At 50.1% G+C, this 16,843-nt stretch overlaps 7 protein-coding genes across 7 annotated transcripts; 3 read left to right on the top strand and 4 right to left on the bottom strand.

Moving 5' to 3' along the window:
- Window positions 1-1,391: 1,391 nt before the first annotated feature.
- Window positions 1,392-2,558, top strand: N7447_001503 (C2H2-type zinc finger protein; the record flags this gene model as incomplete). The annotated part of the gene is made up of 3 exons (XM_057225779.1): window positions 1,392-1,834; window positions 1,904-2,382; window positions 2,440-2,558. The coding sequence occupies 3 exons, from the start codon at window positions 1,392-1,394 to the stop codon at window positions 2,556-2,558; spliced, it is 1,041 nt and encodes a 346-aa protein (XP_057089795.1).
- Window positions 2,559-3,434: 876 nt separating this feature from the next.
- Window positions 3,435-5,006, bottom strand: N7447_001502 (uncharacterized protein; the record flags this gene model as incomplete). The annotated part of the gene is made up of 2 exons (XM_057225778.1): window positions 3,435-4,597; window positions 4,823-5,006. The coding sequence occupies 2 exons, from the start codon at window positions 5,004-5,006 to the stop codon at window positions 3,435-3,437; spliced, it is 1,347 nt and encodes a 448-aa protein (XP_057089794.1).
- Window positions 5,007-5,574: 568 nt separating this feature from the next.
- N7447_001501 (putative plasma membrane SNARE protein (Sec9)) lies at window positions 5,575-6,914 on the bottom strand (the record flags this gene model as incomplete). Its single annotated transcript, XM_057225777.1, has 2 exons — window positions 5,575-5,634; window positions 5,697-6,914. The coding sequence occupies 2 exons, from the start codon at window positions 6,912-6,914 to the stop codon at window positions 5,575-5,577; spliced, it is 1,278 nt and encodes a 425-aa protein (XP_057089793.1).
- Window positions 6,915-7,205: 291 nt separating this feature from the next.
- On the top strand, window positions 7,206-9,599 carry N7447_001500 (Sec1 family protein; the record flags this gene model as incomplete). The annotated part of the gene is made up of 4 exons (XM_057225776.1): window positions 7,206-7,355; window positions 7,403-7,598; window positions 7,842-8,053; window positions 8,109-9,599. 4 exons carry the CDS (start codon window positions 7,206-7,208, stop codon window positions 9,597-9,599), a joined length of 2,049 nt encoding a protein of 682 aa, XP_057089792.1.
- A 219-nt stretch (window positions 9,600-9,818) lies between these two features.
- Window positions 9,819-13,107, bottom strand: N7447_001499 (telomere length regulation TEL2 family protein; the record flags this gene model as incomplete). The annotated part of the gene is made up of 6 exons (XM_057225775.1): window positions 9,819-10,302; window positions 10,359-11,075; window positions 11,123-11,666; window positions 11,725-11,811; window positions 11,866-12,216; window positions 12,267-13,107. 6 exons carry the CDS (start codon window positions 13,105-13,107, stop codon window positions 9,819-9,821), a joined length of 3,024 nt encoding a protein of 1,007 aa, XP_057089791.1.
- Window positions 13,108-13,427: 320 nt separating this feature from the next.
- Window positions 13,428-14,995, top strand: N7447_001498 (NEDD8-activating protein UBA3; the record flags this gene model as incomplete). The annotated part of the gene is made up of 6 exons (XM_057225774.1): window positions 13,428-13,495; window positions 13,545-13,646; window positions 13,696-13,701; window positions 13,762-13,841; window positions 13,891-14,187; window positions 14,244-14,995. The coding sequence occupies 6 exons, from the start codon at window positions 13,428-13,430 to the stop codon at window positions 14,993-14,995; spliced, it is 1,305 nt and encodes a 434-aa protein (XP_057089790.1).
- Window positions 14,996-15,255: 260 nt separating this feature from the next.
- Window positions 15,256-16,503, bottom strand: N7447_001497 (DNA-directed RNA polymerase core subunit RPC40; the record flags this gene model as incomplete). The annotated part of the gene is made up of 3 exons (XM_057225773.1): window positions 15,256-16,230; window positions 16,304-16,408; window positions 16,459-16,503. 3 exons carry the CDS (start codon window positions 16,501-16,503, stop codon window positions 15,256-15,258), a joined length of 1,125 nt encoding a protein of 374 aa, XP_057089789.1.
- Between the last annotated feature and the right edge of the window lie 340 nt (window positions 16,504-16,843).

Genomic DNA, 16,843 nt, shown 5'->3' with positions numbered 1-16,843 from the left:
GCTATGTATATTCGGTGTAATTTCTGAAACGGGAGACCCCCTCGACTTTGGATGTCAAACGTCATCGCATTTTTGGTGAATTCTTTGATCGAATGCAATTAGAATGCAGTCAATAATGTTGGCGGCTAGTGATTTGATGCTCCCCTTCTCTCTATGTAAGGTCGGGTTGACGCGCTAAACCCTCTCTGTGCCGTGTCAAAGGCCCCTCCATGGCTTAAGCCATTTATTTATTTATTTTAGCAATTATATTTCCCTATGATCCTGCAGCTTGCCAATAATGAGAGACTCCAGTATGTCCCAGACGGTTTACTTCTTTTGAATGGAATGTTTTAGTAGATCTACTCAACTGTTTAGTATAAAGAACTATCACTATAATCACTCATATTAACCCCCACGGCAACGGGTATACCCATTGACACTGGGATCTGCCCCGCTACATTGAAACAGCGCCTTCAGGGCGAACCTTGGTGAGTTTATTTCTTGGCAGTTTATTTTTCCTTTTTTTATTTATTTTTCTATTTAATTTATTTCCTTTTCCCCTTAGACACGGCACAGTTGGACCACTCAGCGTTCATCACAACTAGTCTACAATTGAACATTCCCCTAGTCTCTACACACCCCCTTTGATTCTGAGGTCACCGACAGCTTTTTGGGTCTCATGATTTTTCTCCTTTTTTTCTTCCCCTTATTATATTGTTAGGGATCATTTCTGTGATTTCTTTTTACTTACCTTATATGGTTCATTATACTTGCCGTTCCGATGCCGGAGTCGAACAATTTCCACATTCTTATTTAAATACTTATATACAGATTCTTTAGATCTTCCATTCCTCAGCCTAGTTGATGGTTAAGCAATTAATATATTTTAGACCCTGATTGCAGAAGGGTAAAATGTATTTACTAGTATGCTTATGGTAAATGAAAAGAGTAAATTCATATCCGAGGAACTGGTTCCCGTTGAGGACCACTTTTTGACCAATGAAGAGAAAAGGAAAAAAAAAACATAAATCAAAATCAAAAAATCAAAAATCAAAAATAAATGTGAAAATTCTTAAAATGTGAAATCGAAAAAACCCTCCAAAATAAAATAAAAAACAAAAAATAAATACCGGTATTATAATTTCTAGCGATCTGCAATCCCCGACGGGACGTCGTCAGTGGCACTTTGGAGTATATGGGATCATGCCTCACCTTATATTCCTTCATAAGCTTCGCCGATCCCCTTCCCCAGACTGCTTTTCTCTTTTTTCTCCTTATATAATTGATCATCGGGTCTATTTCTCATAATACTCCGGATCAACACAGACGATCTCTTCCAAAAACCCTTTGGACTCGATCTTCACTCTCTACACAGTTTCTACACGCGATCCATTCGCGACTCTATATCCCCCATGACGATGGTTATGGAAAACCAGAACCGCCCCTATGGCGGCATGAGCTTCGACAATGTCTATCACCACACTCCACCACAATTCACAGACCCGTGGGCGCATACTTCGTCGCACTCGACACCTCCGGTCTATGCGACTTCCATGGGCAATGGCGCCAGCATGGCCCTTGCTCAGGTCAAGCATGAGGAAGTGAACCGCACCGGCATGTCTATGCCCTATCCCAACATTCCCGTGTCCGCTCCGTCAATGGTGGCTGGAACCTCCTACGCGACCGCCAGCTATGGCCCAGAGGTAATGGGAATGCAACACGAGGTGCCGCGCACAACTTTCGACCAGGCTCCCTCCTACACCACCGCTCCCCCAATGAGCAACTTCGCACCTTCTAGCTATGCCTACGCCCCCATTCACCCCCCTCCACAAGATACCCGTCGGATCTCGCACTCGTAAGTGTAAATTCCGAGTCTGCATTGTTTACTTCGGAATCGCAAAAAAAAGCTTACACAAATCTACAGAGATGCTGCTCGGGTTAGCGCTTCGGCTTCCGCCCCCACTTTCGGTGATGCGCTCGACGCCAGCCGCGGAATGGTCGCTCTCAGCCAGGATCTGACCCCTCGCAACATCTACGGCCCCGGTCCACGTGGCGCGCGAGGCTCGGCTGATTCCTACGGTTTCCCTTCCACCCAATCTTCCGCCTCATCCATCTCTTCCGGCGGCAACTACCCCTACTACAGCGCCTCGGTGGGCTCCGTCGATTCCTCTGTGACAGACTACAGCTCCACAACATCTGAGTCATACGAGTCGCGCACTCTCCCCAGGCCAACCAGCCTTTTGGCCGGCAGTGCTCCCCCTGGTCCGCAATCGATGATGAGCCAATTCAGCTCCAAGATGCCCTCAAACACCCAGAAGAAGCACAAGTGCAAGGTCTGTGACAAGCGATTCACGCGTCCGTCTTCGCTGCAGACGCATATGTACAGCCACACTGGTGAAAAGCGTAAGTTCTTTTATTGGAAGCCAAATCATTTGTACTTCATGTTCTAACATTCTTCAGCATTTGCGTGTGATGTTGAAGGCTGCGGGCGGCACTTCTCCGTTGTCTCAAACCTGCGTCGACACAAGAAGGTCCACAAGGGCGAGAAGGACAGCGGTTCTGGCGATGACGACGAGTAATCTGCCAATCCCCTTTGATACGACTACATTCTTATACTCGCGGAAATCCCGTCGAGTCCTCTCTCTCCTACGCCCTTCGCACACAAAGCGCCAGATCTTCCACCCGTCGCAACCTCGTCCTCCCTATGCCACGAGCCAATTCATGAACCAACTGCGTTGGCATGTTTTATATAAACAGCTCGCGCTCTCCTTGTACAACAGCATGGTTCACCTTTTCATCACCTTTTTCTATATCCTCCCGAGAAACATTTCCTAATCGGAGAGAGAAACACTCATACATACCATACTCATTCCAAAACGGTCTGTGATTTATGGGTATAATGGGTTCTGTTCGAGGGCCACAGGCAAGAGAGTGCCTTTTTTTTTTCTTGTTTCTTTCATATTTCCATACTTTGTTTCACCCACGTTACGACCATAGAGGTTTCCGGCTGGATGCGTTGCTTTCGTTTCATTTCTTATTCTTTCGCTAGACCTGGGCGTCACCTTTCTGCTTTTTCTCGATACCATGGGGCTTGTGATGATTCGATGTTTCTTATTTTCTCTGAAGGCAATACCCTGACTTCTTTTTTTCTCGCTTCTTAATCTTCCGTGGCCTGCATTCTGCATCGCTGAAAGCACACACATTGTTCTCTTTTTCCCCAGTCGCCTTTTCCACCAAGAACGTGCAAATTTGGGTTGGTGTTGGTGATGATACCCATAGGAAGGCATTGTTCCTATTGTTTTGATACTGGCTAGGCTTGGCCTAGGTCGAGTTTCCCACAGTCGCTACTAGATATATTGTCTAATCAATAAAAGACATACTGAATACTTTTCTATACTTTATAGTCGCATGTATTTGACTTCCTCTATAGTCACCTAGTCTCTTCATACATCACATCACAGCCGTTCTAGTCTACCGCTATTCCGAACTCGCTCCGCTGCTGCTCGACCAGCACGGCGCCCAAAGACAGTCCCAGAAGTCAATCCACTTCCACCAGGGTAGTTATCATAAAAGATGCCCCCAAGCATCTCGCCCACGCAATACAATCCAGGAACCTCATCACTCGTCGTCTCCGAAATGACTGCCGCAGTTTCAGGATTCACAGCCAATCCACCAAAAGTAAACGTGATGCCCGCCGTGACCTTGACAGCCAGGAAGGGCGGCTTGTCAATAGGCAAAGCCCAATTCGACTTGGCAACAGCCAGCCCCTTAGTAGCAAGCCCATCCTTAACGGCAGGATCCCACCTCTTCTGCCCATCCCCATCCTCAACAGAAGCATTATACTCCCTAATAGTCTCCACAAACCGCCCAGGATCGACAAGTCCAACCTCCGCACACTTCTCCCCAAGTTCCTCCAACGACCCTCCCTCAATCCGCTGAACAACCTCGCCCCGATACTCCTCCTCACGCAACCACGCCACAGTCCGCGCATCCCAAACCTGGAACGCAATCTGCGCAGGCTGCTGAAGCACCCGTCGCCCAATCATCGCATACGTATAATTCCGCATATCAAATCCTTCATCAACAAACCGCTCCCCATCCCGATTAACCATAATCCCCAGCGGATACCCACTCTTCGTGAACTCATTCGAAACCTCCCGATTCCCCGAATCCGCAGGCGCATCCGCATCCCACGCCACGCTATGACATCCACTCCAGTTCCCCGCCGTCTTGGCCGACACATCCCGCTGCGCAATCCGCAGCATTTCACCAGTGTTATACGGTGTCCCGCGTACGCGCGCACTATCCCATCCAGGACCGAGCCACTGCGCACGCAACTGCGGGTTCGCCTCGAAACCGCCTGCAGCGAGAACAACCGCGCCAGCAGCAATAGTGGTTTCAATGCGTTTGCCAGCATTGTCGCTGCTGACAACTTGAACGCCGATAACAGCACCGCTGGTCGGATCAGTCACTAGCGCCGTGGCAGCTGTATCGAAGAACACATCCACGCCAGCGTTCCTAACTGCGCGCAGCTCATCTTCGACAAGACCTTTGCCGCCATCCTGGGTCTTCAGCGCAAGACCACCCCAGAACTTGATTCTGCCGTTGACTTCGTAGGCTTGGCGATTGAAGGAGAGTTGGAAACGGACTCCGTTGGCGGCTAGCCAGCCGACGGCTGCGCGGGAATCGCGAATCAGAGCTGCTGATAGCGCTGGATCGGTGCGGTTTCCTGTCATGCGCTGGAGGTCGGCTGTGAAGTCCTGTTCTGTGTAAACTGGCATGTCGATGCGGGATGCTTGTGTTGCGTCGGTGTTGTTGACTAGTGGGAGCAGGTCGTGGAGACCGTTGTGTGTGGTGCGGAAGGCGCCAGCTGTGAAGTAGCTGTTGCCTCCGGCCCAAGAGACGGGGCATTTGTCGATAACGGTTATTCTTAGGGTTGGGTTTGTTTGTGCGGCTGAGAGGGCAGCGCTGAGGCCGGCGTTGCCGCTGCCTATCACGAGAATATCGGTTTTCTGAGGAAGAGGCATGGTGGTATTTTGAAATATTGGGAGCAGGAGACGAATAGGGTTGTAGAAGTAAGTATTAAGTGGTTAGAGTGGAGGTGTGGTGGTTTTATACTATGTTACACTTAGGGCTCTGCGGAGGTTCATTCTCCGGGTGTTCTCCCCACACTCCCCGCGGTCGGGGTGTCGATCTCCGTGCGAATTGGATATTGTGAGGTTCGAGTAGTTGGATGTTAAAGAGTTCCCCGGCATATTTGTCAGGGCCATTGGCCAATATCGAAGGACTATCCAGAGATCGTATTGCATACCTACAGACGTTTGAGCACCACAAAGCGCATGGGCTGGTCTACTTCCCTATGTTGTAAGTCAATGGGTATGATGTACTCGGAATGAATCGCAATGATATTATGATAATTGATATTCAACCAATATCCTAGTCGCCGGTTCTGATATGACCACGGCAAACAATGCAGAACCAGCCCCAACGCCAATTTGTGATTTATGTGGAACGGACAGAGCACACTTAGAAAATTACTGAGCTCGACAGCACCAGGCATACCGCAGCCCCATTTGCCTTGAACAAGCAAAGTATCTAACGAATCCGGTCCAGCTTGGCCCGGTTCATGGCAATCTGATCGTCGACGTAGTCGCTCTGCAGCCAGTTAGTTTCATCTTCATGTCCATGCTATTTTGAAGGGATAGTAGAATACTCACCTTGCCCATGATACGCTCCAGATGTCTGTTCTGCTCGTCCAGCTCCTTGCCAGTAGCCTTAGCAAGACCGTTCAACCGACCAGTAGCACCCCCGAGCAGATCCAAGTTCTGCTCGATTTCGTCCTCCAATGCCTCGTCTTCGCTATCCGCTTCGAATTGATACTTGGCACGCTCGGTGACACTCGCCTTCTTGCCCTTGCCCTGCTTCGCCGCATCACGATCAATATCACGGAACACCCGGTCCATACGCTGATTAGTCTGGTGTGCCTCGATCCGTGTGCCCTCGCGGGTATCACGATCATCACGGTGTGTATTAAGGATCTTCTCATCGCGCTCGCGCCGACGGCGCGAGGCCGTGAACGGGTTCGCCACGTGCACAGCGAACATGCTCTTGTTGAGGGTCTTGAGCTCCTTCGCCTTATCCTCCGCAATACGGCCTTCGATAGCCGACATGTCCAGACTCTTCTCCGTGCCGTGGATAGACTCGCCCTGTGCACCGAGTCGGGCCAGAGTGGAGCGACCGGTTTCTTCGGCCTGTGCGGCAGCTCGGAGTGCATTTCGTGTGGACGCAACATCACCCTGCTTCACGAAGCGCATCTCGTTCTTCGTTGCCTGAACTTCCTCTTCTTCCTCTTCTTCAGCGGTCAGCTGTCGATCCTGGAAGGTCGCCATGCTGTATTCGTTGCTGCCGCCACCGTAGTTGTTCTGTTCTTGACCACCTTGACCCTCGGAGTACGGCGGCGGCGAACCGGCCGAGTTGTCCGGTGACTTCTTGTTGGCACTGCCGAACAGCTCGTTGCGAGCAGAGTCTGCAGCCGCGGGATCATTGGGATCGCTGCTGCCCAGACCTCCGTAGCCACCGTTTCCATACCGCGAGCCCGAGCCCAAGCCGTTGGCTGGAGAGCCGGCGCCTGCGCCGGATCCGCCGAATCGGTCACTACCGTAGCCGCCTTGATTTCCGTATTTGTTGGCGGAGTACTTGTTGTCGGCGGGGATGAAGTGGGGGCTCTGCGACGCGGGGCCACCGTTGGCGGCTGGGTGGTCGGCAGGTAAGGGGGCAACACCAGCGCCAATCTTGGCTTTTGTGTAAGGGTCTACTGGAATTGGTTGGGCGTAAGGGTTGGAGGGGGTCGAGGGGCTCTTGTCCTTCTTTCGCGAGCCGAAGAGTGCTCTGCGGTTAGAGTCATCGTCGCCGTCGGATTTCTTGAAAAGACCCATGATGTGATGGGGGCTTATGTAGGGTTGTAAAGATTTGCTGAATGAAATTAAGTTGGTCGAGTGTTAAGGGAAGTACAGGAAAGAAAGGAGAAATAAAATGACATGAGACCAGAGAAAGAATTAATGTGAGACGCCTTCAGGGGAGCTAGATGTTCGAGATCGCCGCCTGATTGTAATACACATACGAGGGCCATACGAAAGTTACTCACTAAGTTTATTGTGGATAGCGCAGTGACAACAATACGAATACGACACTTACGCAGTTACATCAGCAGTGGCAGTGCTAACCCAATGCGGGCGCAGTGGCACTTCAACGTCTCTGTTTATTTTTGGCCACAACATTGCCTCTGCTGCCTGGATGAAATGGCTCCTTTATCGGGGTCTGATGCGGACTACTTTAGGGATAAGGCCCGGAGGGATCTCCTGACTTTACTAGAAGGCGTGAGTACAGCTCCTTGATATTTTGATCTGCGCTAACTATTTTCCAGACCCGGGGTAAGAAGAACCTCGTCATAAGCCAGGAGCTGGCCGGCCCAGTGGGGCTATTCGTCAAGTTCTCCGTGCTCCAGGAGTATGGTGTAGACCGGGTCTTCTTGCTGGAAAATGCAAACATCGACTCATCACAACGCAATGTTGTATTCCTTGTTCGTGGCGAGAAAGCTCGCCACGTTCGAATTGTGGCAGGTATGACATTGTCTCTTTTTTGCCCCCTTTCGGCTTGTTAGGCTGTATATTGGATATCCTCATTTGGGTCCAGGATGGGCCATCATTAGATTACATAGAGGCTTTCCTACTCTATGTAATCTGGAGAAACGTTCCCTATATCGATATCTATATTTACAACATTTCTCAAGCTCGTTTCATTAGGGCCCTTTCCTGCTATCTCTGATTGAGTGCCATCAGGATGAGCTGACATTTCTATCTTAGAACAAATCAAACGCCTGCAGAATAATGGGAACGTCGAACACGAGTTTTCTATCTTCTTCGCTCCAAGACGGACCCTTGTAAGCAATGCGGTCTTGGAGGAAGCGGGAATCATTGGTGACGTGAACATCGCCGAGCTTCCTCTCTATTTTATGCCTCTGGAACAGGATATCTTGTCACTAGAACTGGATGATTCGTTTGGAGACTTGTACTTGGTAAGTTGATAGGTTGCTAACATATGAATGAGACGTTTCTGACCTTGCTATTCAGCACAAAGATCCCGGGTGCATCTTCCATGCTGCGAAGGCTCTCATGGGTGTCCAACAGCGCCATGGTTATTTCCCACGCATTGTGGGAAAAGGCGACAATGCCCGGCGCTTAGCAGATCTCCTGCTGCGCATGAGGAAAGAAATTGATACAGAGGAGAGCTCCGGATTGGCTGATCCCTCTGCTCGAGGGCTGTTGCCAAGTGCGAGTGTAGAAAACTTGATCATCATAGACCGTGACGTGGACTTTGGGACACCCCTTCTCACACAGCTCACCTATGAAGGCTTAATTGATGAATATGTCGGTATAAAGAACAACCAAGCAGACGTTGATACGAGCATTGTCGGCCCTGCTCCCACGCCACAGTCCCAAGAGTCATCCAAGACACCCCAGCAAGCCAAGCAGGGACTGAAAAGAAAGATCCAGCTAGATGCCTCGGATCAGTTGTTCAGCCAACTACGAGATGCAAACTTTGCAATCGTGGGCGATATCCTGAATAAGGTGGCACGTCGCTTAGAAAATGAGTACGAGAGCCGCCACACGGCTAAAACAACAGGCGAACTTCGAGAATTTGTCAACCGATTACCAACCTACCAGCTGGAACATCAGAGTCTTCGAACCCATACCAACCTCGCGGAGGAAATAATGCGACTCACTCGCTCCGAAACCTTCCGCAAAACTTTGGAAGTCCAGCAAAACAACGCAGCCGGTGCCGACTCCACATACCAGCACGAGACAATTGAAGAGCTTATAGCTCGAGACATTCCACTAACGACTGTGCTACGGCTCCTGTGTCTGGAGTCCTGCATGTCTGGGGGTCTCCGCCCCCGAGACCTAGAGAACTTCAAGAGACAGGTCGTCCAAGCGTACGGCCACCAGCACCTCCTCACATTCTGGGCTCTAGAGAAAATGGAACTTCTTCAGCCCAGATCCTCAGCAACGATGATGCTCCTCCCTACATCCGGTGCCCAAGCAGGATCAAAGACAAACTACGGGTACCTGCGCAAGAATCTCCGTCTTGTCATCGAGGAGGTCAGCGAGAAGGATCCAAACGATATTTCTTACGTGTACAGTGGCTTCGCGCCCCTCAGCGTTCGCCTGGTTCAATGCGTGTTACAAAAGTCCTATATGGTCTCGCTTATCAAGGGAGGTACGCCGGCTGCCGCGCTGAATACCGCTAATATAACGTCGCCTGGCTGGCTTGGATTCGAGGACGTTGTCAAGAGTGCTCGCGGTGCAACCTTCAGCATTGTTCAGAAGGGTGATGATAAGGCTGTGCGGGCTCGTCAAACACTGAGTGGTAACTCTGCTACAAAGACTGTTTATGTCTTTTTCTTGGGAGGCATCACGTTCACCGAAATCGCCGCGTTGCGCTTCATTGCTGCGCGAGAGGCTCCGCGGAGGAAGATCATCATCTGTACCACGAGTATCATTAGTGGTGATCGGATGATGGAGGCGGCTATCGAGAAGGGTAGCTTTGCCAAGGCGGAGTAAATGGGTTAATCTACGCCTAAGTGATCATAATAATACCTATGTATGTCATTTTCGGAAGAAAAGGGATATACAGTCTTCTTCTAATGTAAAGACCAAGGCGCATCGATGGCTATTTGACTCGTTCGGCGTGGAATTTTTCAATAATGTTCACATAGTTCCATCGTCTGCTTCGATTCTAGATTTCAATCCAGCAAACAGATGGATACCCTGATATTCTTTTTAATAGCTGAATCCAGAATGAACACCCATCAGCCGACCTTGATACCGCTCTATGACCTCCCCAAGTCGCACCATAACACCAGCAGCAAGGGTACGTATCTGCTCCTGCGGGTCAGTAACCGCTGAACTTGGATCAGTCCGCGCAGCTGAAGGCGGCGTCCGGTCAAAGACCTGGGAGGCCCACTCGCGCAACTCGATCACCTGCGTGGCGTATTCGGTGACAAGACGCTGTTCGCCATTTGAGCCAGACGCAATATTGAGATCCACTATGACGAGGAAGAGGGACAGGAGCGCGGCAGTGACGGTTGGCTCGCTGGAGAGCGAGGCTGTGTGTAGCGGTAATAGGAGGGAGATAGTTTCGTGGGTGAGGCCTGGGAGGAAGGGGGTATGGGGGCCTGTTGTGGAGAGGATGAGGGTGAGGGTTTGGAGGAAGAGAGTTAGAAGATGTGGGACGAAGAATGGATTGTATGAGGAAGTGGAGGACCTAGAGTGATGTTAGTATACATTTGTTTAGAAATGAGATGGGGACATAAGACATACGACGAGAACTGCAGCATCATTATCTCAAATCTGCCCTGCAGTGGGAAGAAGAAACCTTCGGCAAGCACCTTGTGCAGATCCTTGATTGTGGAGTTTTGGCGCTGGGCGTCACGTTGGTTGCGTTTCTTCTCGACTTCCATACGTGATGAGAAGGTTCGCACTTTGAGAGCGTTGGGGCCAGCCATCGTATCTGCTGCGTTGGCTGCGAGCGGCTCTAGGGACGCGCGGGACATTTTCTGGGTCAGCGTTGCGATGGGAGACTCGTTTGCTCCCGAGTACATCGCCTCCAGGGCAGGCGAGAGCCGTTTGGATGGGAATGAGGTATCGCCAGTAGTTGGGAGACGCAGTGCTTTGGCATCTTCTTCTCCATTCCCGGCTAGCTCGCGAGCACTCAGACCCAGGGCTGTAAGAACAGCGGATCTCTGGACTTGTGAAAGGTCTCCATCGAAGTAAATGGCAGTGAACCATCGGCCCATCTTGAAGGGCTCGGATACAATCAATGCAATCATGCTTTGTAGGCGAGATTCATGGAATGTCGGATGGTTGTTGTCATTTTGAAGACCAACGACAGTTAGAGCCAGCTCCTCAATCTGCTCGGCAAGTTCAGTTCCAAATCCTATCTTCCGTCGAATTAAGGATGGGGCAGTGGTGATGGCGAGATGATACCGCTCGACATTCTCGGTGTCTCGGAGAGATGGAAGCAAATCACGGATGTATCTTACATTTGTTAGCGAGATCAATGTCGGTGGGGAATCTGTACTTACACAGGCGCTATCGGCTTATTCCGTTGGATCAACGTGGGATCGTCATCAGAATCGTATGCGTCGTCGTCCGGCTTTTCATACGGAATGAGATCATCATCGTCATCGTCATCTTCATCTTCGTCACTATTCTCAACTTCTTCAATAGCAACAATCTTGCTTGTATGGTGGCGGGAAAATTGTGCTTTCGGCTTTTGTGTAGGCTTAGAGCGGACCAGTTCTGGTTTTGCTGGCAATAACTCTTGCAATGCTTTGATGGATTCAGGAGAGCCGACCTTGTCTTCGACCTTTGTCAAATCCAAATACCACAGCGCCTCCTCGCTTCGCATCTCCTCTAGGTCAAATTTCAGCACTTTGTCTGATTGCTCAATGAGTTCAGATATTCCTGTTCCAACGATCATGCCAAGAAGTCGTGCTCTGTTAGAGGACGCAGCGAGTCGATTGGAGACTGCATTGAGATATGCTCCTGATCGGCCTACTTCTTTCACTTGCGCTTGATCTAGCCGATACAGATGGCCAGCGGCAAGAAGGATCACTTGTGCAGTTGCTGTTCAATGTCAGAGGCTGATATTCTGGGCACGAAGGACTGCGGATTCTTGACAAACCATTCTGAACCACACTTGGGATATGTTTGATAGAGAACTTGTCTCCAAATTGCTCAAGGCTACGTATGAGCAATGACTTCAGCACATCTGTTGCAGGTCGTCAGTTTCGTTGTCTCTTTTCCTTCAGCAAAGCGAACTTACCACCTCGGTTGCTACAAGTGGCTAATAATGCACGGCGTAGTCCCAACGTGTTTATCGAGCCACCTTGCGATTTTGAGAGCCATTCCATGACTTGGATTTCCAGGCCTGGACGAGAAGAAATGACAGCAGAAATCAAAGCTGCCACCCCTTCAATGGACTTTGAAGGAGTGAGTGATGGGCTCACTATCCCCGATAGATCGTCTGAAAAGTGCTTTCGTTGGATATCACGGAAAATCGCTTCTACAAATGCAAGCTGCTCCGTCCGTCTGAGATGGTTTAATAAGACCCCAAAGCACGCTGGCGAAGACTGCTCAAGAAGTAGACCCGCGTAAATTTCTTTGACAAATTGATCTATGTGATGTTAGCATGGGGCTCAAATCAAACAATCGCTGTATATTCACCTGTATATCCAAGGCTTAATGCTCGCCCTGTCAACAAAGCAACTGAGGCCCAGTCGCTTTCGTCATCTGGGGCTAGTTTCGCTGCCATATGAGAAACATTGCGCCCAAGCCACGATGCATATTGGGAACCATTACCAACCCAGGAGACTGAAGATACTGATCTTGACTCATCAGTAACAGTAAGGGCCTCGGCTGCTGTTGATAAAATCTTGCCGGCAGCAACGAGCGACACAAGCTCTCTCCACGTAACTTGCTGTCTGGTTTTGTTGTCATATATGACCGAAATATCAGAAGAAAGACGGAACAAAAAGTCTTTTGGCTCTAGCAAAGCAGCAAGCACAGCCAGAAGATCCCGGATACCGAGTTGGCTGCTTGAACCTCGGGCTTGCTGGGCAGAAGCGCGGGCTGAATTGATTAAAGATCGTAGCTGAGCCGCCAAGGAGCCGATACCTGCGACACTGCTAAGACATCTCAGTAGTGCTGCTCGAGCTTTGGCGTCTTTCCCTTTGCTATCTTTTGCATCTAGCGATCCCCAATGATCTGGAATCGTGGTGCTGACTAATAGTTGGAGAATCTGGGCTGTGATAGGATTCGCAACCCGGAGGTCGAAGTCCTTTGTAGTTGTGGATTTGCTGAAGGGATCTAGGGCTGCCAAAATGACGTACAGCTGTTCACGATCGGGGCTGGATTTGAGTAGATCTATAATGTGATGTGATGATAGATGTTCAGGATCAATATTGTCTCTTGCTGGGGGATCAGCGTGCAAAGACTCGACAGTAGATGTAACAAGGGCATCTGAATCTCGATTTACAGTTTTCACTGCCGTCAGAAGGGCCTCCATTTTCGATTTGAATATCACTTCGGGGGAAAAGAGATGTTGTGCCAGGTGAAGATTACAGTAGGCGGGCCTGAGATTAGTCAGCCATAGTCACCTCAAGGCAGCCCACGCGCAGGTGATGTTGTCAACTCAGCCTCTTCATTACCTGTGACTTGAATATTTTGGTGGTCCGATCAAAAGACGAACTAGATATATACCTGACATCGCTCCCATCAAGCTCGCTCTGCCTGTCGCCAACCGCAACGAGCGTTGGCCCGTGTAACGCGAATTGATACTACGCCTATTTACTCTCACCAATTACCCACAACAGGATTTCTATCGAAATGGATGTGGATGTGCAAACCTCAGATGCCCAAGAAGCTCCGATTTACGTGGACCAGCAGGGTCGATGGTGCGTTGGATGACCCTTGAGACGTCTGATCTGCTCTAATACCCCACAGGAAGCACCTCTACAACGTCCTAAGTAAACGGGGTCCTTTTACAGATGATGACTGGAACCCTGGCCCCGAGCCTATCAATGCTCTGGAATCTGCCAAAATCCTGTAAGTTGATTCATTTCGGAGACATAACTTTGGCTAACATGAATCCTAGGGTGATGTTTGTCATCCTCACAAAGTTGTGATATTCTATCAAGAGGAAGAACTGACTGGGATCTAGTGGAGCTGGTGGACTAGGATGCGAGATCTTGAAGAATCTCGCGCTGTCAGGATTCAAAGATATTCATGTCATTGACATGGGTATGTGTTTCAACTCATAATGCCAAGACCAGAAGCTCACAGTCGACAGACACCATTGATATATCAAATCTCAACCGGCAGTTTTTGTTCCGCCAGGCAGATATCGGAAAATCTAAAGCTGAAGTCGCCGCCGCTTTTGTGCAAAAGCGAGTTAAGGGAGTGAAGATCACGCCCTACGTCGGCAAGATCCAGGATAAAGATGAAGACTACTACATGCAGTTTAATATTGTCGTCTGTGGCTTGGACAGCATCGAAGCTCGACGCTGGATCAATTCCACATTGATCTCGATGGTCGATGAAGATGACCCTTTGAGCCTGAAGCCACTTGTTGACGGTGGAACTGAAGGTACCTACCTACACTGTCAAACTTAGGCAAGAACATATCGCTAATATATCAAACAGGTTTCAAGGGCCAAGCCCGTGTCATTCTACCGTCTATCTCATCCTGCATTGAGTGCCAGCTGGATATGCACGCACCTCGTCCAGCAGTTCCTCTCTGCACCATTGCTACCATCCCGCGCCAGCCTCAACACTGCATTGAATGGGCGCACCAGATCGCATGGCAAGAGAAGCGCAAAGACGACACCTTTGACAGTGACAATATGGAACACATATCGTGGATATACAATGCCGCTTACGAACGTGCCCAGCATTTCCATATCCATGGCGTTACCTTCCAGATGACCCAGGGTGTGGTCAAAAATATCATTCCGGCTATCGCATCAACAAACGCCGTCATTGCGGCCTCCACAACTTCAGAAGTGCTCAAGATCGCCACTAGCTGCAATCCATTCCTATCCAACTACATGATGTATGCTGGTGAGGAAGGGGTGTACACATACACCTTCGAGGCGGAGAAGAAGCCGGACTGCCCCGTGTGCGGAGAACTTTCCAGGAAGCTGAACGTGGATCCCAATATGACCCTGGGCGAGTTCATCGAGAGCCTAGGGGAAAGAGCCGAGGCTCAGTTGAAGAAACCTAGTATGCGCACCGAAGAGAAGACCCTCTACCAGCGCTTCCCGCCTCAGCTGGAGGAAATGACTCGGCCTCACCTGGTAAAAAAGCTGGCAGATTTGATCGAGGATGGCGAAGAAGTCGCTGTCAGCGACCCAGCCTACACCACCACATTCCGCTTCCGTCTTCACTTCAAATAAGGGTAACTTGCCCTGCCTTTCCATGTGGAAATTACGAGAAACCAGATATCTTATGACCGGGATGATTAGCCTTAGTTAACTGTGTAGAATTCAAAAGATAGCTGTTGGGCTCTTTTCCAAAACAATTAACACATCCAGACTCCAGCCTCGTGAGGCGAAGCCCTGATCGACTTTTCGTAAATGTACAGCGCAAAGGCAGCCAAAAAATCCAACGCCAAAGAATGCATATAATAAGGTGTACCAGAGAAAAGACCAATTGATCAACCCATCAGATCGGTCAGACCTCTCTTCCACCGGTTGCACTTCAGCTTCATAACCTTGACAGCCTCCAGGAAGAGCATGTCACTCTCAAATTGACCGGTGCTCTCCACGTTGAAGATGAAGTGATCCCGAACCCGTCCCAGCTTGACCTTATCCTTAAACTCATCGTGGCGCAGGCACTCTCTGCTGACAGTGTCATTGAACGCATCCTTCACGACGGCCTTCTGCTCGCCGGTGTGGCCCTCGTATCCACTTCCACGCTGCGCGGCCTCTGCAGAGGTGACAGGCTCAAGACCAATCACACCTTTAGGGAAGCACTTGGCAAACTTCTTCGCATCGTCGCCAATGATGGGACGCTCGATCTTGATATCAGGCAGGAGACGGTATGAAGCGGTAGCCACGGGTGAGAACTTAGCGTGATCGGCACCGATACCCTTCTGGCAGTGGAGTTCCATCTCGATCTTCTGGCCGGGACGAAGCTTGGCGATCAGAATATCCGGGTTGACAGGTGCAATAGCACCATCGCCGACGAAGAACTGTTCCTGACGACCGACAGGCATGTACATGAGGTCCTTGGCGTAAACGTGGGCATTGGTGTACAGCTTGCGGGGGTCCTGCTCGTCCTTGTCTGCGTACTCGTTCTTGTAACATTCCACGTCAAGATGCAACACGATGGTGTTGAAGTCGCAGGGGCCATCTTCCTCTTCGGTTCCGTCTTCTGACGCCTTCTTGTACCAGTGCATCCAGTTAATTCCCTCGACAGAACCCTTGAGCGGGATCAGGCCCAATCGTTGTGCGAGCACTTCATCTTGAATGACGGAAGTGTTGTTGTGAATGAAGCAGTCTTCAATGGCGATGGTGGGGATCTCAGCCATAAGGATACGACGGAAAGCGTTGGCGACTGAGGCGTCGAGGCCAACTAGCGAGAAGGAAGCGTCGAACCGGTCATTGCGGTGGAATTCGACTTGGAAATTCTGTTGGATGTAAGTGGTCAGAATTGACTGAATCAAGCAGATTATACCTTCATGGTAATGTTTCAATACATACATTCTTGAATTCGTCGAGTGCCCATCCATGCGACTCTCCGGGCCAGTGGCCAGGAAAATCTGTAGAGGGGATATTGGTGACGGTTTCCGCATTGATACCAATGATCTGGAATAATTAGTATTCTGGGCTGCATGGGATCATTACTAAAGACATACACGGCGGCGCTGCAGCTCCTCCTGCGAGGGAACAAGAGGCGCCATGGTGAGCAATTGTATAAGGTCTGGTGGAGGTTGAAGGTAAAATCCGCGATCACCGATAAGAGAGATTTCTCGAAGCAATTTTCTAGTTTGCCTGAGGCACCGATGGGGGCTTTATTCTGCACATGCCCGGGGCGGAATATTCGGATTACATAATCCACAAATACAGAACCATGCCAGAAATTCACAGCGCTAAGCCAAGAACAGGCTAGCGTGGAGCGAGTACCAGCACAGTATAGTGGCCCATTCAAGCCAACCAGCGCACGGCTGATGACCCGGCAGCTTCTCACGTGACGAGCCAAAATGCGACTCCCAACTTGAGACCTTCAGCGAGTTACCTACC

This window comes from Penicillium robsamsonii (assembly GCF_028829455.1).
Source record: "Penicillium robsamsonii strain IBT 29466 chromosome Unknown utg000001l_segment0_segment0, whole genome shotgun sequence".
In the NCBI taxonomy this organism is placed as follows: Eukaryota; Fungi; Ascomycota; class Eurotiomycetes; order Eurotiales; family Aspergillaceae; genus Penicillium; species Penicillium robsamsonii.
This window is presented reverse-complemented; position numbering and strand designations above follow the sequence as displayed.